Source organism: Solea solea, chromosome 4 (genome assembly GCF_958295425.1).
Source record: "Solea solea chromosome 4, fSolSol10.1, whole genome shotgun sequence".
In the NCBI taxonomy this organism is placed as follows: Eukaryota; Metazoa; Chordata; class Actinopteri; order Pleuronectiformes; family Soleidae; genus Solea; species Solea solea.
In genome coordinates this window covers 19,857,966-19,879,286 of record NC_081137.1, presented here as the reverse complement: position 1 = coordinate 19,879,286, position 21,321 = coordinate 19,857,966, and the positions used below count along the sequence as shown (strand labels likewise).

The window sequence follows — 21,321 nt, the reverse complement described above, 5'->3', positions numbered from 1 at the left end:
CTCAATCATTATAATAACAATAATTATTATTAATCTAAGTCAAACAGTTCCTCCCACACCCTGCAATTGATGAACAACCAAAACGAAAATGAAGTAATAGTTGTGTTCTCTTGCAGCATGCATTCCTGGCACAGTACATTCCGTCTCTGCCATCTAATCAAACTTATATGTCACGTTCCATGAGACGGTTCACCTGGAAATACAGGTTTATTTAAACTTTGCACTGATAGCAGATTCATTCAGAGCACATACATGCATACACTCATGTCACATTCAAGCCAAGGTCTCACCCATTAAAATAAACCTCTCCCTTTCCCGTTACTGAAGGGTGGAGTTCATACTTAGTCACAGTCCCATTATTCTTAAGTAATAAGGAAGAGAAATACTCATTTGAACATACACGTTTGAAAAAATTCTTCTTTTTTTTTAAAGCCATAAAGAAAGTTGTACAAAGAAGCTTGGTGTTAAATGACAGACATCAGGGAATATGATGTTTGCAATTAGCCTGAAAAACTACACATTGATATCAAGATTGCCTGCCTGGGTGTGTGAGTGCTGAGGAAATGTAATAAATAGTAAAACCAATTGTTTATGCTTAGCAAGTAATCAGAACAGTCAATCTCGCATGGAGATGATTCCAAATGTGCAGAACAGATACTAGTATCGCAGCTATGGCACAGTGACGAGGACCTGAAATAAACGAGGGATCCAAAGTGCTTGAGACTAAATCTCTGGGTCAAAATGTCAGAAAAACACACTGAGAAAAAGAAAGATGACTTGGCATAGAACATGGACAAAAGGGTGAGTGTATGGACACACTAGGGAGGGACAACTAGACCCAGGTGAAGGGAAATTCATTTTAAAATTTAAAATAGGTAGGTAGAGGTATAGGTAGAGTTGCATTAAAGTAAAATATCTTTTATAATGCTGCCTTTTGATAGGACTCTGCGTCATTTCTGCTCAAGCACCATCACGTTGACTTACTGTAAACTATAAAATGTTGCTCATTTGCTGATAAATGATGTCAAACCAGCTAGCAGAGAAATGGCTCCTCCCTGGAAACGGGCCATTTAAAAGTGAAGCGCTCCCACTGTCTTGAAATTCTACAACCGCAGCTGAAGTGCAGATATCACACCTGACTGGTAACGTAAAGACATACTAATCTGAGATAATCTTCTTATTGTATTTTATATCATGTCTTATGTAAATCAGCACCTGGCATTAATTTATGAATTAATTTAAGATTTGTAAATGTACTAACAGATTTGTGATTCAGTACATTTGATTCATTTCATTTTCTTTTTTTTCTTATATATATATATATATATATATATAGTGGCATTATTATTTTTTATATATATGACAAATCTGGTGAAGGGTAAGGGAAGGTCACGCTGATCCCTCCATGCTTTAGACCTGTAGAACATGTAGAACCTGTTTTTTTGTTTTTTGTTATTTTAAAACTGCATACCTTTCCCGTATTTTCTGGATGTGTTCCAATAAAGTGATGGTAAAACAACAAATCTAATCTACACTAAATCTTGGATTTGAATTAGATGCACAAATAGGTGACCAGAGATACAATTATGTACCAGTACAACTTTTTGAATTGAATTCATAATAAGTTTCACCTTTTTAAATAAGCTACTTGTTGTAATTGAATTAAAGAAATGATGAGTGCTATTAAATCACAGAAGGTGCTAATCCAACAATGCCACCACTACAATGGAGAGTTTGTCATATAACCTTCCGTTTTTCTGGTTGACAGGAATGCTTTAACAAAACAATCAGAATCAGAATCAGAAGAGCTTTATTGCCAAGTATGATTTGCACATACAAGGAATTTGTTCTGGTGTCATTGGTGCATAACAAGCATACAAATTTTTTTTAAAAAGTTAAGTGAAACAAGTATACGTATATATACACAGTATATAAATGTTTTTTTTGTTTTGTTTTTTCAAACCAGTGCTCTCAATAATAATTATAATTATTATTAACTTCCTGAAACTTAATGCTTTAATGGGTTGTGTTTAGCTTGTGGGCTACCAGTAGCAGCTTGCACGGGCTACAAGTAGCTACCAGTCCCTTTCCAAGTAGCTCGCCAAAGGTTTCAATAAACGAACATAAACCTGCTTACATTTTTATCCAATCCCCCCATCAACCTCATTCAGTTTGTTTGGGTTGATGAGAATATGAGAATAATGTTAAAAAACACGAGTAGCTCTCGACCATTTTCATTTTGTCAAAGTAGCTCTCAGAATAAAAAGTTTGTAGACTCCTGCTCTACACACTCATAGTCTCCATAGTGTAATGTTGCTGCACGTGTAACCAACTGTGTTTGCCTAATTTAAAGCCACCTTATAAGAATTATAAGTCCTTTTCTTTTCTTTTGTAATCTTTCCTTCATCTCTTTCAGGTCGTTGTGCAGAAATGAGGTGGTTTGCTGCGCTGTGTCTTCTGCTCCTGCAGACTGGATCTCATGGATTTGACATAGATGAAGAAGACGCCTCTCTGAGTCATCAGGAGATCACTGAAGCTGCACTCTTAAAGGTCACATTGGAGGTTTGCCGTGCCGTGGCCAAGGCCGCAGGCAAAGACATCAAAGAGCCTGTAAGAATTGCACCAAGCTACATTCAATCTACTCCTTATTTTACAACTTAGAACACAGAGCTTTTCGGCTGCTTTTTACCATTACTTTGTTAAAATGTACAGTATAAACAGAGGCTATAAGAAATATGAGCAATATAGAGCGTCTTATATCCTTTTTTTCAGCACGATGAGGCCTGCAACCTGCGGCTCTAGAGCCTCATGAGATAAAAGCGTAAAGAAAAGTGTTTCGATATTTTGTTCATCACATCCAATGTCTAAGTCAAATGCGATAATGAAAAACCTCACCCGAAAGCCATTAAATGAATGGGTAGATTAAGTACACCTTTGGAGTCCTGTCCATCTTTAGATCCATGCACTTATGCCAGGCAGGTTTTCTCAGGTATAAACTACATAAAATTGTTTTATTTCCTTATTTCAGAGCCTGAATATGTGAACTATAAACACACACACCCACAGAATGTCCATGTACGGAGCTGTTCACCAATTTAACATGGGTGCACCTGCTGCACCACCTCTGTGCTGCATGAGCACTAAGGTTAAAAAAAAGATCTTAATATTTTACACTGTAATAAATCTCTCTCTCTATCTGTTTGTGTGTGTGTGTGTGTGTGTAGTCAGGGTCTCTGACTGCTACATCTGTTGCTGTCGCATGTGAAGCAGAAAAATCTTCCAAATCCTTCAGCAGTGTTATCGAAGTGATCCAAGACGAGAACGTGGGAGTCGACCACCGTTTTTTCTGGAGCGCCCGTCACCACTTTGACGCTGAACAATTTACAAAGGGAAAGAAACTAGTCACAGATGGCATCGCCGCTGTGAAGGCCAACAACAAACGCGAAAAATATGAAGCGGCAAGAGAGAGACTTGGACAGTTATTCCACACTTTACAGGTACTTTTTATGAATAGCTTTTATCTCAATCACCACTGATTACAGCTATGTAGAAACTGGTAAGTTTGTTTAGGTCTCAGCCTTATAATGAATGTTTTATGTACATTTGATTTCAGAATTTATCATGCTTTATTTTCTTGTCTTTTTTAATCTGAAGGATTTCTACAGTCACAGTAACTGGGTGGAAATGGGAAACAAGAATCCAAATACCAATCTGATCAAAGTTAACGCGGACATTGGAAAAACAGCAGGTGGGCTATGAAACCAATGCTTCTTTAGCTGTTTTAACACAAGACACATTCATATTATGTAATACATACATATATAATGTATCGGTGTCACATGGACCTTGACTTGTCTTTGCATGCTGCTGTGCCAACAGTAGTTTGTAACACAGCAGTTAAGTCGAATTTGATCTAATTCACAGATAAAGACAGAGCGACATGTCGGAGCTGTGTTGGAGACGACTGCAAGAACAACATTTTGGAGGATATCTTAAAGGAAAAAATTCTGACCACAGGATATTTTGATGCTGTTCCTCCATCCAGCAAACCTGCAGGTAAATGTCTTCGTATCAGTTTGTCACGGTCATCTTTGTACTCGTAGGCTGGTCCTTTTATTATGATTAGAATCTTATGCTGGAATGATTACAAGAAGCACAACTAATGATTATTTTCATCATTGATTAGTGTGTTTATTTTCTCCATTACACCATGTTTTTGTAAAATGTTGATGGACGTGACTGTTCTCTTCTGCAAAGGTACTGTGAATCAGTTCATCACCACTTGCCTATGGCTTTGTGGGAAGTTTCTCCTACATTTAATGTCTGAGCCCCAGGGCCGAGAGACCCGCATGTCACAGAGCAGACACTCCACTGTTGGAATGTAATCTTAGAAACAGATTTTAACTTGTGGGAGCACTTTGTTCTTACTCTGGCTGTTTCTACACAGGTAAATGCAGCCATGGAGGTAAATTTGATAGAACAAGAAAAATGGACCCTAAAGGTGGGATCAACAAAGACACGCTTGATTCTGAACATGGACATCTTCACAATCAAGCAGCAAATGTGGCCATAGCTGCAACCAGTGAAGTACTGCAGGACGTTCGAGCAGCTGCTGGTGACAAAGAATTCCTACAGTACGAAACCCTCTCTGCATGTTTGAGTCACTGTTACTGTAGATGCAATGAGGATCTGAATTACAACATTTAAATATGTTTCCCCTCTACCTTTTTTTTATCTCATTGCTCAGGATGATGGGAATCAAAAAAGGAAAACCTCTTTGCTTTGTGATTGACACCACAGGAAGCATGGGCGATGACATTTCCACAGTGAGAACTATCACCACTGATATAATTGACAGTAAAGCGGGAACAGATGACGAGCCTTCAGATTACGTTCTTGTACCATTCAATGATCCAGGTAAGTTGTGAATGCCACAGACAAAACTTCACATTACATTATTTTCGTCTCGTCACAATGGAAGTTGACCACAACTGAGCTTGTCAAGCAATAAACTGGTGTTTGATTCTCAGACTTTGGTCCACTGACAAGGACCACAAATGCAGATGACTTTAAGCGTGCTATCAATTCATTGACTGCAAGAGGTGGAGGAGATTTCCCAGAGATGTGTCTTTCAGGACTTCGGGTACGATTGATATCTTATGGCGCTTTTCTACTACATGGTCCCAGCTCGACTCGCCTCGCCACAGCACAGTTATTTTGCTTTTGCATTAGCGATAGTACCTGGTACTTTTTTAGTACCTGCTCTGGCAAGCTGAGCCGATACTGAGCATGAAGTTGTCAGACTGCCGGCCACTGATTGGTCAGAGTGCCGTCACAAGAAGAGGCACAAGAATCAAAGCGAACAATGTCGAACTGTAGTAGTTAAAATGACTTAACAATCCTGAAAATGCGAGTGGCGAGCCATATCACAGCCCCTGCCGCTATATTTCAGTTCAGTGACTGTGTCAGATGGAGTCTGTGCTCCTGTCATGCAGGAAGTACTGAACTAAACTGATTCTAATGAGTATCAGTACATCAGTAGAATGAGTACATCGAAAACAACTGCTTTACAAGTCACTAGTCACTAGTTTGTGTGTGTGTGGCAAAGTCACTGCAGTTTCATGCAGCCATGCTGGCATGACTCCGCCCACGTTGAGGAGGTACTATATTGTAATGAAAAACCAACCAAACTGTAGATTTGAGCCGTGCCAAGGTGGTACTACGTAGTGGAAAAGCGCCATTAGAGACTAGCACAAATTATGCCTCCTGCAAAACTTGATTTTAAATAAGCTTTCTGTCTTTCTCCTTCATGCAGTTGGCTTTAACTGGTTCTCCTCCAGGTTCTGAGATTTACGTCTTCACAGATGCATCTGCTAAAGATGGGTACCTGTTAAGCGCAGTGCTCGCACTCATAGAGCGAACCAAATCAGTGGTGAGTAGTCCTGTGTCCATGGTATTTTTTTATTTTTTTATATTTTAGATATTTTCATCACTTCAACAAAATACAAAATAATATTTTGTAATTGAAATACACCTATAATATGTGATGTATGTGACATTTTCAATGCCTTGGAATAATAAAGGTATAGTATGACGTCAAAATATCAGTCATCTTTTTATGTTTGTCATCACAGTGTTTTGAATTAAAATAAAAACTCATTAAGTAATGTTCAAGAACTTAAAGTGTGTTAAAATTAATTATTATTATAACAGATGTGTGTGGACAAATTCCTCTGTATTTTATACACTGCGCTGTGGATCTTAAAATGTAGGTGTAATGAAGTAAAAAATTCAGTGCAAACAATCTAAAGCCACATGAAACACTGCAAACATGTCTGCATGGATAGGAGATTGGTTAAAGTGATTCTAGAAAGTCCTGTGATAGTGATTTCAGTTCTTAGATGAGAAACTTAACTTAAACTTTGTTCACAACCAAAAGGTTGTTCTACCCACAAGGTGGCAGATTAGGTTTCATAAGGTCAGGGTTATCCATAACCCTGGGGTTGTCCCAGTCTACATGGTGGTACTTTTGGTTTGATAAAAACACCTAATAAATACACTGTTACATGTTGAGTTGTTGATCTTAAAATATAGGTTTAATGAAGAGAGAATTTTCAAAATGCTGACCAGGATGAGAAAGTTAAGGACGACAAGAAATGCAGCATGAGAACATCAGGACAAATAGCTCAGTCTGTCAGAAGACGACTTGTATCTCTGAGATTATGGGTTCGAATCTCACAATGAATTTACTTTATTAAAACTTTAAAACTTCACACCAAAAACAGAAGTTAAAAACACCAAGAAAGTGTTATTGAGTACTGTAGTATGAATAGCTCATGCTGGAAAAAATAAGACATGTGTTGTTCAGGTTGTGAGTTCAAATCTTGTCATGATGGCTTTCTTTAGTTCCAGATTCAATATAAACAGTTAAAAGCTCAAAGAAAATCTCAGGAAGTGTAAAGAGTCAGTAGCTTTGTTGGTAAGAACGCTGCTGTCTAGTTCATATGTCACAGGTTCAATTCTGATAAAGAACAACACATTTTAAAGTTCAACATCGAAATTGAAGATTCAAAGGAAACCAAAAGTCCCTCATGGCTCCAGAATATGTGGCGTGATGCCTTCGTTCACAAGCATAAGGCATAAGGTTGTTCAGTCCACAGGGTTGCAGGTTCAGTTCCACATGAATGCACAAGAGGACTGAGGTCTTTCCATTTTAAATGTTGGACATGGTTGTGAAGCTCAACCTGGTGGACCAGAACAACCTCGCTGTGGTGAAGCATGTCAGTAATAAGGTTGAGAGCAATGGCACGGTCGTGGAACAGAACCTGCCAACTGCCCCATAGGGGACAAGCTCTTGGTTGTTAAAGTCCGCCAAGTGTGGGGTTGTCCCCTATGGGGTAGTTGGCAGGTTCTGTTCCACGACCATGTCATTGCTGTCAACCTTATTACTCACATGCTTCTTCAAAGAGGTTTGGACTGTTTGTGTTGAAAATAGGATTCTAAACTTTGTCACACAACAGTTGAACCCACATGTTCTATTACACATGACAATATATAAAAGAAAACTGAAAAAATCTCTAGAGTTGTTTAGCTCAGTGTGTTTGCCGTTGACTCCTAGATCGGGAGGCTGGGGTTCGATTCCTGGAAAGACCACTTGAGTATTTTTTTAAACTTCACAAGTCCAATATTCTATGAAGTCCACAGATCGTGGGGAGATTTTTGAAAAAAGTTCAGAATCCTAAAAAATCTGACCTAGATGAAAAAGTTAAAATTACCAAGAAATATAGAGCATTCATCTCAGGACAAATAGCTCATGCTGTTGGCATTGGGCTTGAAAGTCTGAGGTTGTTAGTTCAAATCTCACAGGAGTCTTCTTTTTTTAGGTCAAGATTCAATGTAAACAGTCAAAGCTCGCCGAAAACCTGAACAACTGTAAGACCCAGTAGCTCAGTTGGTAAGAACGCTGTTGTCAAATTCTGACGGCGTGGGTTCAAATCTTATAAAGAACAACACATTTTAAAGTTCAACATGCACAGTTAACATTGAAAGGAGACCAAAACACCCACCTCTCTAACAAACTTGTGGCGCAGTGGCTTTGCTCTCAACCAAGATTGCGGTTGTTGTTCGGTTCATGGGGTTGTAGGTTCAGTACTGGCTTGGGTTACACAACGGCTGGGTTGTGTGAAAGGTTGATTGGTTACACAACGGCTGGGTTGTGCGGTTGATTGGTTACACAACGGCTGGGTTGTGCGAGTGGGCGGGGATGTTGGGACTTGGCAATGTGGCAATGGCTGGCTTGTGTACGCTGTGGTGGGGGTCAGATTCACAGGGAGAACTTGGGATATGAAAAGTTGAATTTGCGGTGTTTTTTTTTTTGCCGAGCTGTGCAAGGGTTGCCAGGTTGGGTCCCACAGCTACTGCTGGGTTGCGCGTAGTGCGAGGGTTGCCAGGTTGGGTCCCACAGCTACTGCTGGGTTGCGCGTAGTGCGAGGGTTGCCAGGTTGGGTCCCACAGCGGCTGCTGGGTTGCGCGTAGTGCGAGGGTTGCCAGGTTGGGTCCAACAGTGGCTGCTGGGTTGCGCACAGTGCGAGGGTTGCCAGGTTGGGTTCCACAATGGCTGCTGGGTTGCGCACAGTGCGAGGGTTGCCAGGTTGGGTCCCACAGCGGCTGCTGGGTTGCGCGTAGTGCGAGGGTTGCCAGGTTGGGTCCAACAGTGGCTGCTGGGTTGCGCACAGTGCAAGGGTTGCCAGGTTGGGTTCCACAATGGCTGCTGGGTTGCGCACAGTGCGAGGGTTGCCAGGTTGGGTTCCACAATGACATGGTTGGGGTTTATTTTCGCAAAGGTTGTAGAACATGCTGGACCAGAACAACCCAGCGGTTGTAGAAACGAACTTGCCTGACTGGCACAAACCTGCACCACAAATCAGGTGGGTTTGGTTCTACACCACAGGGTCGTTCTGGTCCAGCATGTTTGGTTCCACAACCACGGCATTGTTTCAGTCCACAGCGTGGCAGTCCCTTGCTCCCCGGAAGTGGCTGAAATTTTGGCCACACACTGAAAAAATTCCTTTTCACTAAAATGAGGTTTTGGGTCCAGGTTCTGAGTAACTACTGCTTAAACAGGATCAGCACATGAATGTGTGAGCGTCACTTTTACATTGTTAACACATGAAAACCAGTTCTCATGCTTCGACGCGTCTCAGTTAAAGGTATAATTCAAAGTAACACTGTTTCGGCAATAAAAAAATGTTTTAGCTCCTCCTCCTCCTCCATGAAGTGCACAGGTTGTAAGACCTCCAACTCCCATTTCAGTTGCAGATAGTTTGCTGTCCAATGTTAACTCTTCACAGTAAGTCGTCGCTTGGTTTTTCCTTTCTTATTTCACTTGATCCTGATTTGAAACATTACATTTATTATGTAACCTAGCTAAATACTGAATTTTGTTTAAAAAAATCTTATTTCCACAACAGTGTCAATACCTCATTCAATCATGCTTCTAAAACACCTGGTCTGTCCCTTTAACTGCAGCCATTTGTAGGTCATGGCACATGATGAGACAAAGTAGTAGCCAGTTTAAAATGTGGTCATTGCAGTAAATGAGTGAAGAAACGTGAGAAAAATATGTAAAAACCTTTTTATTTTTATTAGTCCATATCAACAGAGACACATTTATATCGTACCTGAAGTCAGACAAATCTTGACTTTTACAGTGATTTTGGATAACATACTATATAGTATAACTTTTCTTTGGTGATTTTGGACGACATACCATAGAGCATGACTTTGTTGGGTGATTTTGGACCAAATACTATACTATGACTTTTTGAAGTGATTTTGGATAACATACTATATAGTATAACTTTTTTGGGGGGATTTTGGGTAACATACTACATAACATGACCTTTTTTTTACATACATGACTTTATACCCCACCTGCTTCCTCCATATACCACAGCCAGGGGGAACAGTGTCATTCTGAACTGAATGGGTCAAACTGACCCACACAAGGCAGCAGGAGAGTTTTAAAGTGATTTTGAAAGACATACTATATAGTATGACTTTTTAAAGTGATTTTGGATAACATACTATATCGTATGACCTTTTTTGGGTGATTTTGGACGACATACGATACCATGACTTTTTAAAGTGATTTTGGATAACATACTATATAGTATGACTTTTTTTGGCTGATTTTGGATAACATACCATACCATGACTTTTTAAAGGGATTTTGGATAACATACTACATAGCATGACTTTTTTGGGGTGATTTTGGACGACATACTATACACGACTTTATACCCCACCTGCTTCCTCCATATACCACAGCCAGGAGGAACAGTGTCATTCTGAACCGAACATGTTAAAGTGACCCACACAAGGCAGCAGGAGAGTTTTAAAATGATTTTGGAAGACATACTTCATAGTATGACTTTTTAAAGTGATTTTGGATAACATACTATATAGTATGACTTTTTCAAGTGATTTTGGATAACATACTATATAGTATGACTTTTTTTGGGTGATTTTGGACGACATACGATACCATGACTTTTTAAAGTGATTTTGGATAACATACTATATAGTATCACTTTTTTTGGGTGATTTTGCATAACATACCATACCATGACTTTTTAAAGTGATTTTGGATAACATACTACATAGTATGACTTTCTTGGGGTGATTTTGGACTACATAATATACTATGACTTTTTTAAGTGATTTTGGATAGAGCATGACTTTCTAAAGTGATTTTGGACAACATGCTATATGGTATGACTCTTTTAAGCGATTTCGGATGACTTTTTTTAAGTGATTTTGGATAACATACTATACCAAGACATTTTCGACATAGACATTAGACATTATTCTGATATTTTTGGATGACATACAAAAGTAATAAAAAGTTTGACAGTTTATGTTTTGACATACTATACTAAGACATTTTTGACAGTTGTTGACATAATATACTAGGACATTTTTGACAGTATGAAGACATTTTTGACAAATACTAAATTTGTTTTTGAAATATATGTAAAAACTATTTTATTTTTATTAGTCCATATCAACACAGACACTTTTATATTGTACCTGAAGTCCGACATACTATGACGTGATTTTGGATAACATACTATACCATGACTTTTTTGGGTGATTTTGGACCAAATACTATACTATGACTTTTTAAAGTGATTTTGGATAACATACTATACTATGACTTTTTAAAGTGATTTTGGATAACATACTATATAGTATAACTTTTTTTGGGTGATTTTGGATAACATACTATACTATGACTTTTTAAAGTGATTTTGGATAACATACTATACCATGACTTTTCAAAGTGATTTTGAATAACATACTATATAGTATAACTTTTTTTGGGTGATTTTGGATAACATACTATACTATGACTTTTTAAAGTGAGTTTGGATAACATACTATACCATGACTTTTTTAAATGATTTTGGATAACATACTATACCATGACTTTTTAAAGTGATTTTGGATAACATACTATACTATGACTTTTTAAAGTGATTTTGGATAACATACTATATAGTATAACTTTTTTTGGGTGATTTTGGATAACATACTATACTATGACTTTTTAAAGTGAGTTTGGATAACATACTATACCATGACTTTTTTAAATGATTTTGGATAACATACTATACCATGACTTTTTAAAGTGAGTTTGGATAACATACTATACCATGACTTTTTTAAATGATTTTGGATAACATACTATACCATGACTTTTTAAAGTGATTTTGGATAACATACTATACCATGACTTTTTAAAGTGAATTTGGATAACATACTATATAGTATAACTTTTTTTGCGTGATTTTTGGTGACATACTATACATGACTTTTTAAAGTGATTTTGGATAACATACTACATAGCATGACTTTTTTTTGGGTGATTTTGGACGACATACTATACATGACTTTATACCCCACCTGCTTCCTCCATATACCACAGCCAGGGGGAACAGTGTCATTCTGAACTGAACGGGTCAAACTGACCCACACAAGGCAGCAGGAGAGTTTTAAAGTGATTTTGAAAGACATACTATATAGTATGACTTTTTTTAGGTGATTTTGGATAACATAATATAATCTGACTTTTTTTCAGTGATTTTGGACCACATACTATATACTAAGACATTTTTGTACAGTTTGTATTCAGACATTTTTGGATGACATACAAAACTAATACAAATTTTGACAGTTTATATTTTGATACGTTTGTTGACATACCACACTAAGACATTTTTGACAGTTGTTGACATAATTTACTAGGACATTTATGACAGTATGAAGACATTTTTAACAAATACTGAATACGTTTTTGAAAACTGAGTTGTGATAGTTTCAGTGACAACACACACATGCATGTTTAGACGATGATCGTTACATGCGGACTCGTGTCGTCACATTAGCAGCAGCAGTAGATGTAATCTGAGCACCTGTGATCGGATTACTCGGGTCGGATGTTAACAGCAGGTGTGAACAGAGTTTCAACAGCAAATCTAAGAAATGTGTGGATCATTAAGGCAGTAGTTACCATATGTTTGTCCCCGCTGTTCCTCGTCCTCTTCCTGCCTCTGACTCCGAAGGCTCCGACTGGTAAACACAAAGTGGAACCTTACAAATAGGTCGACATAAGAGGGGGAGGAGCGGAATGTACCAAGTCGCTTTGTGCACCTGTAATTAATCCATGTTCATGTCCAAATTGAACAAATAAAAAAATGGCAGCTGAATTTGTAGTCAGTTAAAAAACAGAGGAAAACCCACCACCGTAGGAAATGCTGCCATCTGCTGGATGGGAAAAAAACTTTCCCTCTTTCTTTACTTTCTTGATTAACTTGTTTTAAGCCACTCACAGTGTAGCACAGTATATTTTTTAATAACAATATTAATAAAACTGCAAGCCGCCTTGTTTCGAGGTCGAATAGTGGTACTTTTACTTGGGTAGAATATTTCCCAAATGTTTAAATGCACTTATTGTAAGTCGCTTTGGATAAAAGCGTCTGCCAAATGACATGTAATGTAATGTAATTTCAGTACTCTTTCAAACTCTGTAAATGAATATGTGTACTGATGGCCACTCGTTTTAAATTCTTCCTCATCAGGTGAGTTTCCTGATTACTGGCTCCCTGGGGTTACGTCGTCGAAGAGAGACTGATGACGACAATCAACAACAGCAAGAGCAGTTTCAACGGATTCTTCCAAAATCAGCCTCCGTGTACACACAGCTGGCAGAGGCTTCAGGAGGTCAGGCTATTCAGGTCACCAAAAGTGAGCTGGCTGAGGTCACCAGCATTATAACAGATACCTCCAGTTCCTCTGTGGTATGAATAAAGTCCTCATATTGGCATAAACAGTAACATTGATGAGTTCACAAAGATTCAGTTACGTCACCAGTTTCATTTAATACCCAGGTCAAGCTTCTTCAAGCTTCCCGGAATGCTGGAAACCCCGATAATTTCACATTTTCCGTGGACGATTCAGTGAAGAACCTGACGATGTACATCACAGGGCGCTCTCTCTCCTTTACTATCACCAGTCCTTCAGGTGCTGTTCCACTGTTTATGGTAAAAAAAAAATATCAATCACTGTAAGTTTGCCCCCGACTTGTACCGTAACACGTGTGCTTCGTTTCATGCTTGTTTTCAGGTGTAACTCAGAGCAGCACTGACACGACCGGACCACTGGTCGTTTCCTCCAGCACAGTCGGAAACTTCCAGACTGTGAAGCTAAACACACAAGTGGGTGTGTGGAAAGTTGAAATGGTGTCAACAAGTGCCTACAATCTGAAGGTCGTGGGTGAGTCCCCGGTGAAACACTCTATGCATTCCTCACATTAATCTTATTCCTGACGACTTTACACAAACACCTTGAGAGTGAGATGGAAAGTGGAATGCAGCCTTTGTCTGTGTTGTTTCCAGAGACATTCAGTGCTGTTTAAATGCACTTATAATACTTTTAAAGAGCAGCTTAGTACTGTTATTGTTTCTGTAAAACTAACTTCCACGCAGGTTTTACTTGAGTTGACTGTCAACCAGGTTTTGACAGTCCAATCAAGATTGGAGACGTGCACTAACTATTGTGTGTCCACCTGCTTAGTCCAGGCTTCATCTACTGGATTGCAATGACATTCATGCAGAGGTGGAAAGAGTACTGAAATATTCTATTCTTTAATAAAAGTACAAGTAAGGATGTAACGGTATGAGAATTCCATTGTTAAAATATGTTTGTAAAACACTGATACGCTAATAAATTCAAATACTTTCCCCAAAATTCACATTTAAATAGATTTATTATATATTAAAATGAATATGTGCAAACACTGGGCAAAATACACATTAAATACAGGTTAAAATAAACAAATGTTTGAATAAAAACAAGAGAAAGTTGACGACAGTAAGCTGGACAGAGAAAACTTGACGTACGTTATGCGTGCAATCTTAAGGTTAATTTAGCTCGTGTTACTTATGTGACACCAGTAACCGTTATACCACTAAGTAGAAGTAAAAGTCTAAGTAGAAAACGTAGCTTGTTGATCAGGGTTCTTTCTTGTGTATAGTGCAAAAAAAAGGACAATTAATTGATTGTAATTAATTGTTTTTAATGAAAGGCAAACCTTTACGAATGAAATTGGTGACAAAACAAACCTCATAATAATGCATAATAATGAAAACACATAATGTATCTGTCAAACTGGGCCAAAGGTCACAAACGCTTTAACTTTCTCGAATTTGCGCTAATTGGTCTGTCCTCGTCATTCAAGTGTCCAGTGTGTGAATCTTTTTATTATTTATTTAAATTCAGGCCGTAGTAACGTAGTGAAGTACTGTTCTTCCAAAAAAAAAACATACTGAGGTAAAAGTAAAATTACAAATTCAAGTACATTATTTTAAGTACACAAAAAACCCCACTCAATTACAGTAATGTGAGTAAATGTAATTAATTACTCTCCACCCTGTGCATTCATGTATCTTAGACTATAAAAGTGCAAATGAATTAGTGGGAAATGAATGTTTACATGTTGTCTCTTGTGCCTTCTTTTTACAGGTGAAAGTTCCCTTGACTTCCTGTTTACCTTTATGAAGGATTCAGAGAGCCCATATGGAGGTTTACAGGTCTTATCCAATCGCCCCAGATCTGGTAAAGTACTTCTTTTTTTGTTTGATATTCCAAAAATAATCCAATCAAACTCATACCTGATACTTGAATTTTTCTTTTTTTTTTTCTTAAGGTGAAAATACTACCTTGAGGGTGACAGTAACCGGGAGTGACTCCGCCACGGTGACAGAAGTAACTCTGGTTGAATTATTCACATCAGTGATGGTTAACGGCAGCGTGGAGGATCGAGGTGAAGGGGTCTTCTACGTTCTGTTTGACTCGATACCATCGGGGGAGTTTGTGGTGTTGGTGAAGGGACAGACCAGCTCCACCAGAAGTGCCGCCAAATCCTTCCAAAGGCAGTCATCCTCCACTATCAAGGCTTCTGCTGTGTCGGTTAGCGCTGTAAGTAAAATCGATCTAAAAGCATACACTATATGCATTTGCAGTGGGAATAATACACAGCTCCTCAAAATTATTTTTTCTTCTATTTGTGTTCATGAACATAAACTTTGAATTCAAAATGGGAGTTTTGCACAGGTGTATTTAAGGTACTTGTTGGTGAAAAAGGAAACAAAAATCAAACTCAGATTGCAAAAAAAACACACCTTCTTATTGCCTCTGTATATACGTTTTAACATAACATAACATGGGGGGAAAAAACAGCCTGAATGCTCTGTGTTCTAAGGGTTAACAATGTTATATTATAAAAATGACAAAATGCAAAAAAGGTTCTACCTTTAATTACCATAGAGGGTGTAACATGTTTATTTTTTGATACTGATCACAACCCTTGAGGATAATTGATAGTTGTTTTATTTATGTTAGCTAGAGTCTGATGGAGCAACAGCTTCAGGTACAGTAGTAACTGGTCTGTGGGATCATCTATAATCAGCCCGTACAGTGATTTCAAAGCATGAGTCAAAACGTGCAGGCTGGACTCTCATAGTTTAACTCTCAAAATCTGTGAAAATCCCCACAACAGGCATGAGTAAACTATCGTAATCACCAAAATCAAAGCCTGTTTGAATCATAGCATGTTTAATTGATAATATAACATTGAATAATATCAAAATAAAACAAACGACACATGCAACAAATGTCATAAAGTGGTGTGTAGTGATGTTGCATAATTGTGGAAGGTGGAAGTTACATGTGTTGTGACCCTTCTGGTACAGATAACCTTCATAAGTGTTTATAAAAGGCTTTGATTTGACTTAATTAATGAACTCATATGTTTTAAGGTTTAAGAAACAGTGAATTTCTTTTGAGTTAGAAATGACAAAAAGTTGTCTCTGCAATTTCAACAACTGCTCCAATTTTTGTTGTTGGTCAATTAATAATGCATTTTCTCACTTGTTAGAATTCACCATTTGTTTCATCGCTTATATTCATATTACATATCTATTTATTTTCAGATTCTACATTATTTATTGAAATTATATGCATTAATCTATGAATCTTTCTTGTAGGTACATCATTTCTGGTATTTGGAGTGTTAGGGTAGATTAAAATGGAGGTGGTGTTTTCACTTTAAACCCTGATGATTTTCTCTTTCCCTTTTTTAGACTCTTACAACCAGGGTTGCAGAACCAGGAGTATCATTTTCCGTTCCTTTCTCTGTGTCGACCAGTGGGACGGGAGGAACCTTCACCATCACAGATACTAATGACCAAGGTTATAGCTCATCTTTCCCGCCCAGTTTATCCCTGCCGACTGGAGGCAGTGCTAACAGCACGGGAACAATCACAGCACCGTCTGGCACTCCGTCTGGTACTGACGTCACCCTGACCATTGAGGCGACTTCTCCAGGCGGGGACACCAACTATGTCGTGCTGCGTTTAACCGTCCTTGTCCCGGTAACTGTTTAATCATTCTAGTTTATTAAATCCCCTTCATGGTTGTGTGTTACTGGTCGACCTCTTTCGTCTCTATTAAAGGCAGAATTCTGAGGAAAAAAGTCAGAATTCTGAGAAAAAATTAAGAATTCTGAGATTAAAGTAAAATTCCGAGATTACAGAAAAAGTCACAATTCTGAGATTAAAGTCAAAATTCCGAGATTAAAGAAAAAGTCACAATTCTGAGATTAAAGTCAAAATTCCGAGAGTAAAGAAAAAGTCACAATTCTGAGATTAAAGCCAAAATTCCAAGATTACAGAAAAAGTCACAATTCTGTGATTAAAGTCAAAATTCCGAGATTAAAGAAAAAGTCACAATTCTGAGATTAAAGTCAAAATTCCGAGATTAAAGTCAAAGTCACAATTCTGAGATTAAAGTCAAAATTCAGAGATTAAAGAAAAAGTCACAATTCTGAGATTAAAGTCAAAATTCCGAGATTAAAGAAAAAGTCACAATTCTGAGATTAAAGTCATAATTCCGAGATTAAAGAAATAGTCACAATTCTGAGATTAAAGAAAAAGTCCCAATTCTGAGATTAAACCTGACTGACGTTATCTTCTTCTCTCTCTAAGGTGACTGATGTCACTGCGCCAGTGTGTCAGCGGTCCAACGTGACGGACGACTGCTCAGACAACTGCACTGAATCTACGTGGGGGGTCTCTCTGCAGGTGCTCGATGAGGTCAACGGGACAGGCATTGATAGAATCACCTTCACACAAGGTGACGGGAACTTGAACACCACCCTGCTACCGGGCAACATAACGCTGCTGACCTACAATGCGTCCTGTTGCTCACCTGATGTGGAAATAATAGCTGTGGATAATGTGGGTAATGTAAAGTCTTGTTTCTTCTCTGTCCGGAGAGCGACCACCGCGATGAGCACTACACTCATCACAACCACCACAGCCGCTAACAACACCACCACCAACTCTAACAGCACTACCACCATTGTTACCACTCCGTCCAAGACAACATCAGCTGCTGTGCCATTGTCTACCGGTGCAGCTCAGCTCTTTGTACTTTTCCTAAGTGTCACAATTCTAAGCCTCTGTTAACTCAGTCAGTCTAAACATGTTACTGTGGATAAAGAATTGCATTTTTGAAAATCAACGTCATTGCAGTTGCCTATTTATAACCTGTGCACAGAGGTGGAAAATAATGAATTACATTTACTTGCGTTACTGTAATTGAATAGGTTTTTTGTGTACTTTAAACTCATTTGACTTTTACTTAAGTATGTTTTTTTTGGAAGTACTGTACTTCACTAAATTTTAAATCACATCTGTTACTGAGTAAAAAAAAAATGTTGGCTTGAATTTAAAAAATAAAAAATAAATTCACGCGCCAAAAACAGGAGGACATGTGAATGAAGGATAAGGACAGGTGAATCAATGAATGATGAGGACAGGTGAATGAATGATGACGACAGGTGAATGATGATTGTTAGCTTAAACCTAACAAATATGTTTTTCTCTGAGAATGTTAGAAATATTTGTGAACATAGTTGTGAACATAAGCTTTTCTACCTGTATTCAAACTATATTTAAAATAAGAAAAGCAAATTATAATTTAACAGCGTTGTTTATATTTGAAAATTGTAAAGTAAGAACAAATGCCAGATATCGATGTGTTTCTGTGTTGAGAGTCAAACTATGGCATGAGCTCAGAGAATAGTTCAAATGATGTAGCTCTCTATTATGTCTCTATTATAGCCTTTATGCTAAATATTTTTTGTATGTATGTAAATTAAGAGAATGTGATTTAAGTGTAATTGTTTTTGTTTTGTTTGTTGCTTTTAACATTTTAAGTTTGCTTGTATTCTGGGTTATTCAATTCATTGTGCAGGTTAGGAAAAAATAATGTCTTGTTGGTAAACATCATAAAAAGATGACGACATTGGTGGATTCCATTTTTATATTACTTCTTCATTTATCTGAAATATAAAATGTATGATGATCATTGTGTTTTATTGTACATCACCCACCACTGTGTGCAACATCTGACAGACAGGGAAGTTTGCTATAGGTTTTTTTTTTCTTCCTCATATGACATCGAGGTTTGACCATTAGACACCAGAATAGTCAGCGCAGGTGTCTTTTTCACCCTCCTCCTGCATTTTGAGGAACGTATTTGGCTCCTGTGTCATGTGATTTGTGACCTCTGCTGTGAGCTCTTGTGATGCTCTGGTGTCATAGGTGTTCTTCATTCAGAAACTGTGTCTAAAATATGCCCTTGTTGGCCTGGAAGGCGGATTTCACGAGTCATATGGTAGAGAAGAGATGGCTAAAAAGGGGTGATGTTATGATTTCTGATGTCTGTTCGTTATCGTCTCAGTTCTCCTCAGATCTGAGCTTCTTCCAATAAAGCTTTTCAACTCAACTCATCTCTGACTCCAGAAATTCCATCCTTGGTCGGCTCACCTGATAATCAAATCTCTGCAACAATACTATACTATGACTTTTTTGAGTGATTTTGGACGACATACTATACTATGACTTTTTTTTGTGATTTTGGACGACACTTTTTTGAGTGATTTTGGACGACATAATATACTATGACTTTTTTTTGTGATTTTGGACGACACTTTTTTGAGTGATTTTGGACGACATACTATACTATGACTTTTTTGGGTGATTTTGGACGACATACTATACTATGACTTTTTTGAGTGATTCTGGACGACATACTATAATATGACTTTTTTGAGTGATTTTGGACGACATACTATACTATGACTTTTTTGGGTGATTTTGGACGACATACTATACTATGACTTTTTTGGGTGATTTTGGACGACATACTATACTATGACTTTTTTGAGTGATTTTGGACGACATACTATACTATGACTTTTTTGAGTGATTTTGGACGACATACTATACTTTGACTTTTTTGGGTGATTTTGGACGACATACTATACTATGACTTTTTTGAGTGATTTTGGACGACATACTATACTATGACTTATTGAGTGTTTTTTGACGACATACTATACTATGACTTTTTTGGGTGATTTTGGACGACATACTATACTATGACTTTTTTGAGTGATTTTGGTGACTTACTATACTGTGACTTTTTTGAGTGATTTTGGACGACATACTATACTATGACTTTTTTGAGTGATTTTGGACGACATACTATACTATGACTTTTTTGAGTGATTTTGGACGACATACTATACTTTGACTTTTTTGGGTGATTTTGGATGACATACTATACTTTGACTTTTTTGGGTGATTTTGGACAACATACTATACTGTTAGGACCCCAGGGTCTGCATGTGAGTGTGAGAAGGGTTGCAGGTGTGCATGTTTTGAGTGATTGACCTGTGTGAGTGAGTCTAGGTGGATCCTGGGAGCTGATTGGTCCTGCCCGGAAGGAACCTGAATAAGAGGCCTGAACATCCCAGCTGCAGTGGACTCCCTCAAACCACTCACAGCCAGACTGCCAGTAGATGTGTTGTGCGTGATATTAATAAACCTGTAAAATGGTTTGTTTGACTTGTTGCTGGTGGTTTCTTGGGAGTTGAGAAGGGGGAGTCTCATTATTCATGTTGTGATCAGGTTTTCCCCTAGGCCTGGTCGTAACAATTGGGGGCTTGTCTGGGATCAGACACCTGGATAGGTTGACCGGAGTTGGTCCAGGTTTGAACATCCATGAGGTGATTTTAGTGTGTATGGTTAGTGGCTTTTTATTGGACTGATACTATACTATGACTGTTTTGAGTGATTTTGGACGACATACTATACTGTGACTTTTTTGAGTGATTTTGGACGACATACTATACTGTGACTTTTTTGTGTGATTTTGGACGACATACTATACTATGACTTTTTTGTGTGATTTTGGACGACATACTATACTATGACTTTTTTGAGTGATTTTGGACGACATACTATACTATGACTTTTTTGAGTGATTTTGGACGACATACTATACTATGACTTTTTTGAGTGATTTTGGACGGCATACTATACTATGACTTTTTTGGGTGATTTTGGACGACATACTATAATAGGACTTTTTTGGGTGATTTTGGACGACATACTATACTATGACTTTTTCAGGTGATTTTGGACGACATACTATACTATAACTTTTTTGGGTGATTTTGGACGACACTATACTATGACTTTTTTGAGTGATTTTGGACGACATACTATACTATGACTTTTTTGGGTGATCTTGGACGACATACTATACTATGACTTTTTTGGTTGATTTTGGACGACATAGTATACTATGACTTTTTTTGGGTGATTTTGGACGACATACTATACTATG

The 21,321-nt window shown here is 37.9% G+C and overlaps 1 protein-coding gene across 1 annotated transcript; it reads left to right on the top strand.

Moving 5' to 3' along the window:
• Window positions 1–1,040: 1,040 nt before the first annotated feature.
• On the top strand, window positions 1,041–19,417 carry LOC131458272 (von Willebrand factor A domain-containing protein 7-like). Its single transcript, XM_058627199.1, has 16 exons — window positions 1,041–1,142; window positions 2,417–2,610; window positions 3,225–3,497; window positions 3,655–3,748; window positions 3,925–4,056; window positions 4,448–4,634; window positions 4,748–4,917; window positions 5,031–5,143; window positions 5,816–5,932; window positions 13,143–13,361; window positions 13,452–13,584; window positions 13,687–13,836; window positions 15,085–15,177; window positions 15,269–15,540; window positions 16,704–16,994; window positions 17,607–19,417. The coding sequence occupies exons 2-16, from the start codon at window positions 2,431–2,433 to the stop codon at window positions 18,087–18,089; spliced, it is 2,907 nt and encodes a 968-aa protein (XP_058483182.1). The 5' UTR covers window positions 1,041–1,142; window positions 2,417–2,430; the 3' UTR covers window positions 18,090–19,417.
• The last annotated feature ends 1,904 nt before the right edge of the window (window positions 19,418–21,321 follow it).

Excerpts from the sequence above, each read along its gene's own strand:
- LOC131458272 (XM_058627199.1), top strand. The coding sequence starts at position 2,431 with ATGAGGTGGTTTGCTGCGCTGTGTCTTCTGCTCCTGCAGACTGGATCT. Across the intron at positions 5,144-5,815 it reads TGTGTCTTTCAGGACTTCGG|TTGGCTTTAACTGGTTCTCC; the intron begins GTACGATTGATA and ends TCCTTCATGCAG. Across the intron at positions 5,933-13,142 it reads TAGAGCGAACCAAATCAGTG|GTGAGTTTCCTGATTACTGG; the intron begins GTGAGTAGTCCT and ends CTTCCTCATCAG.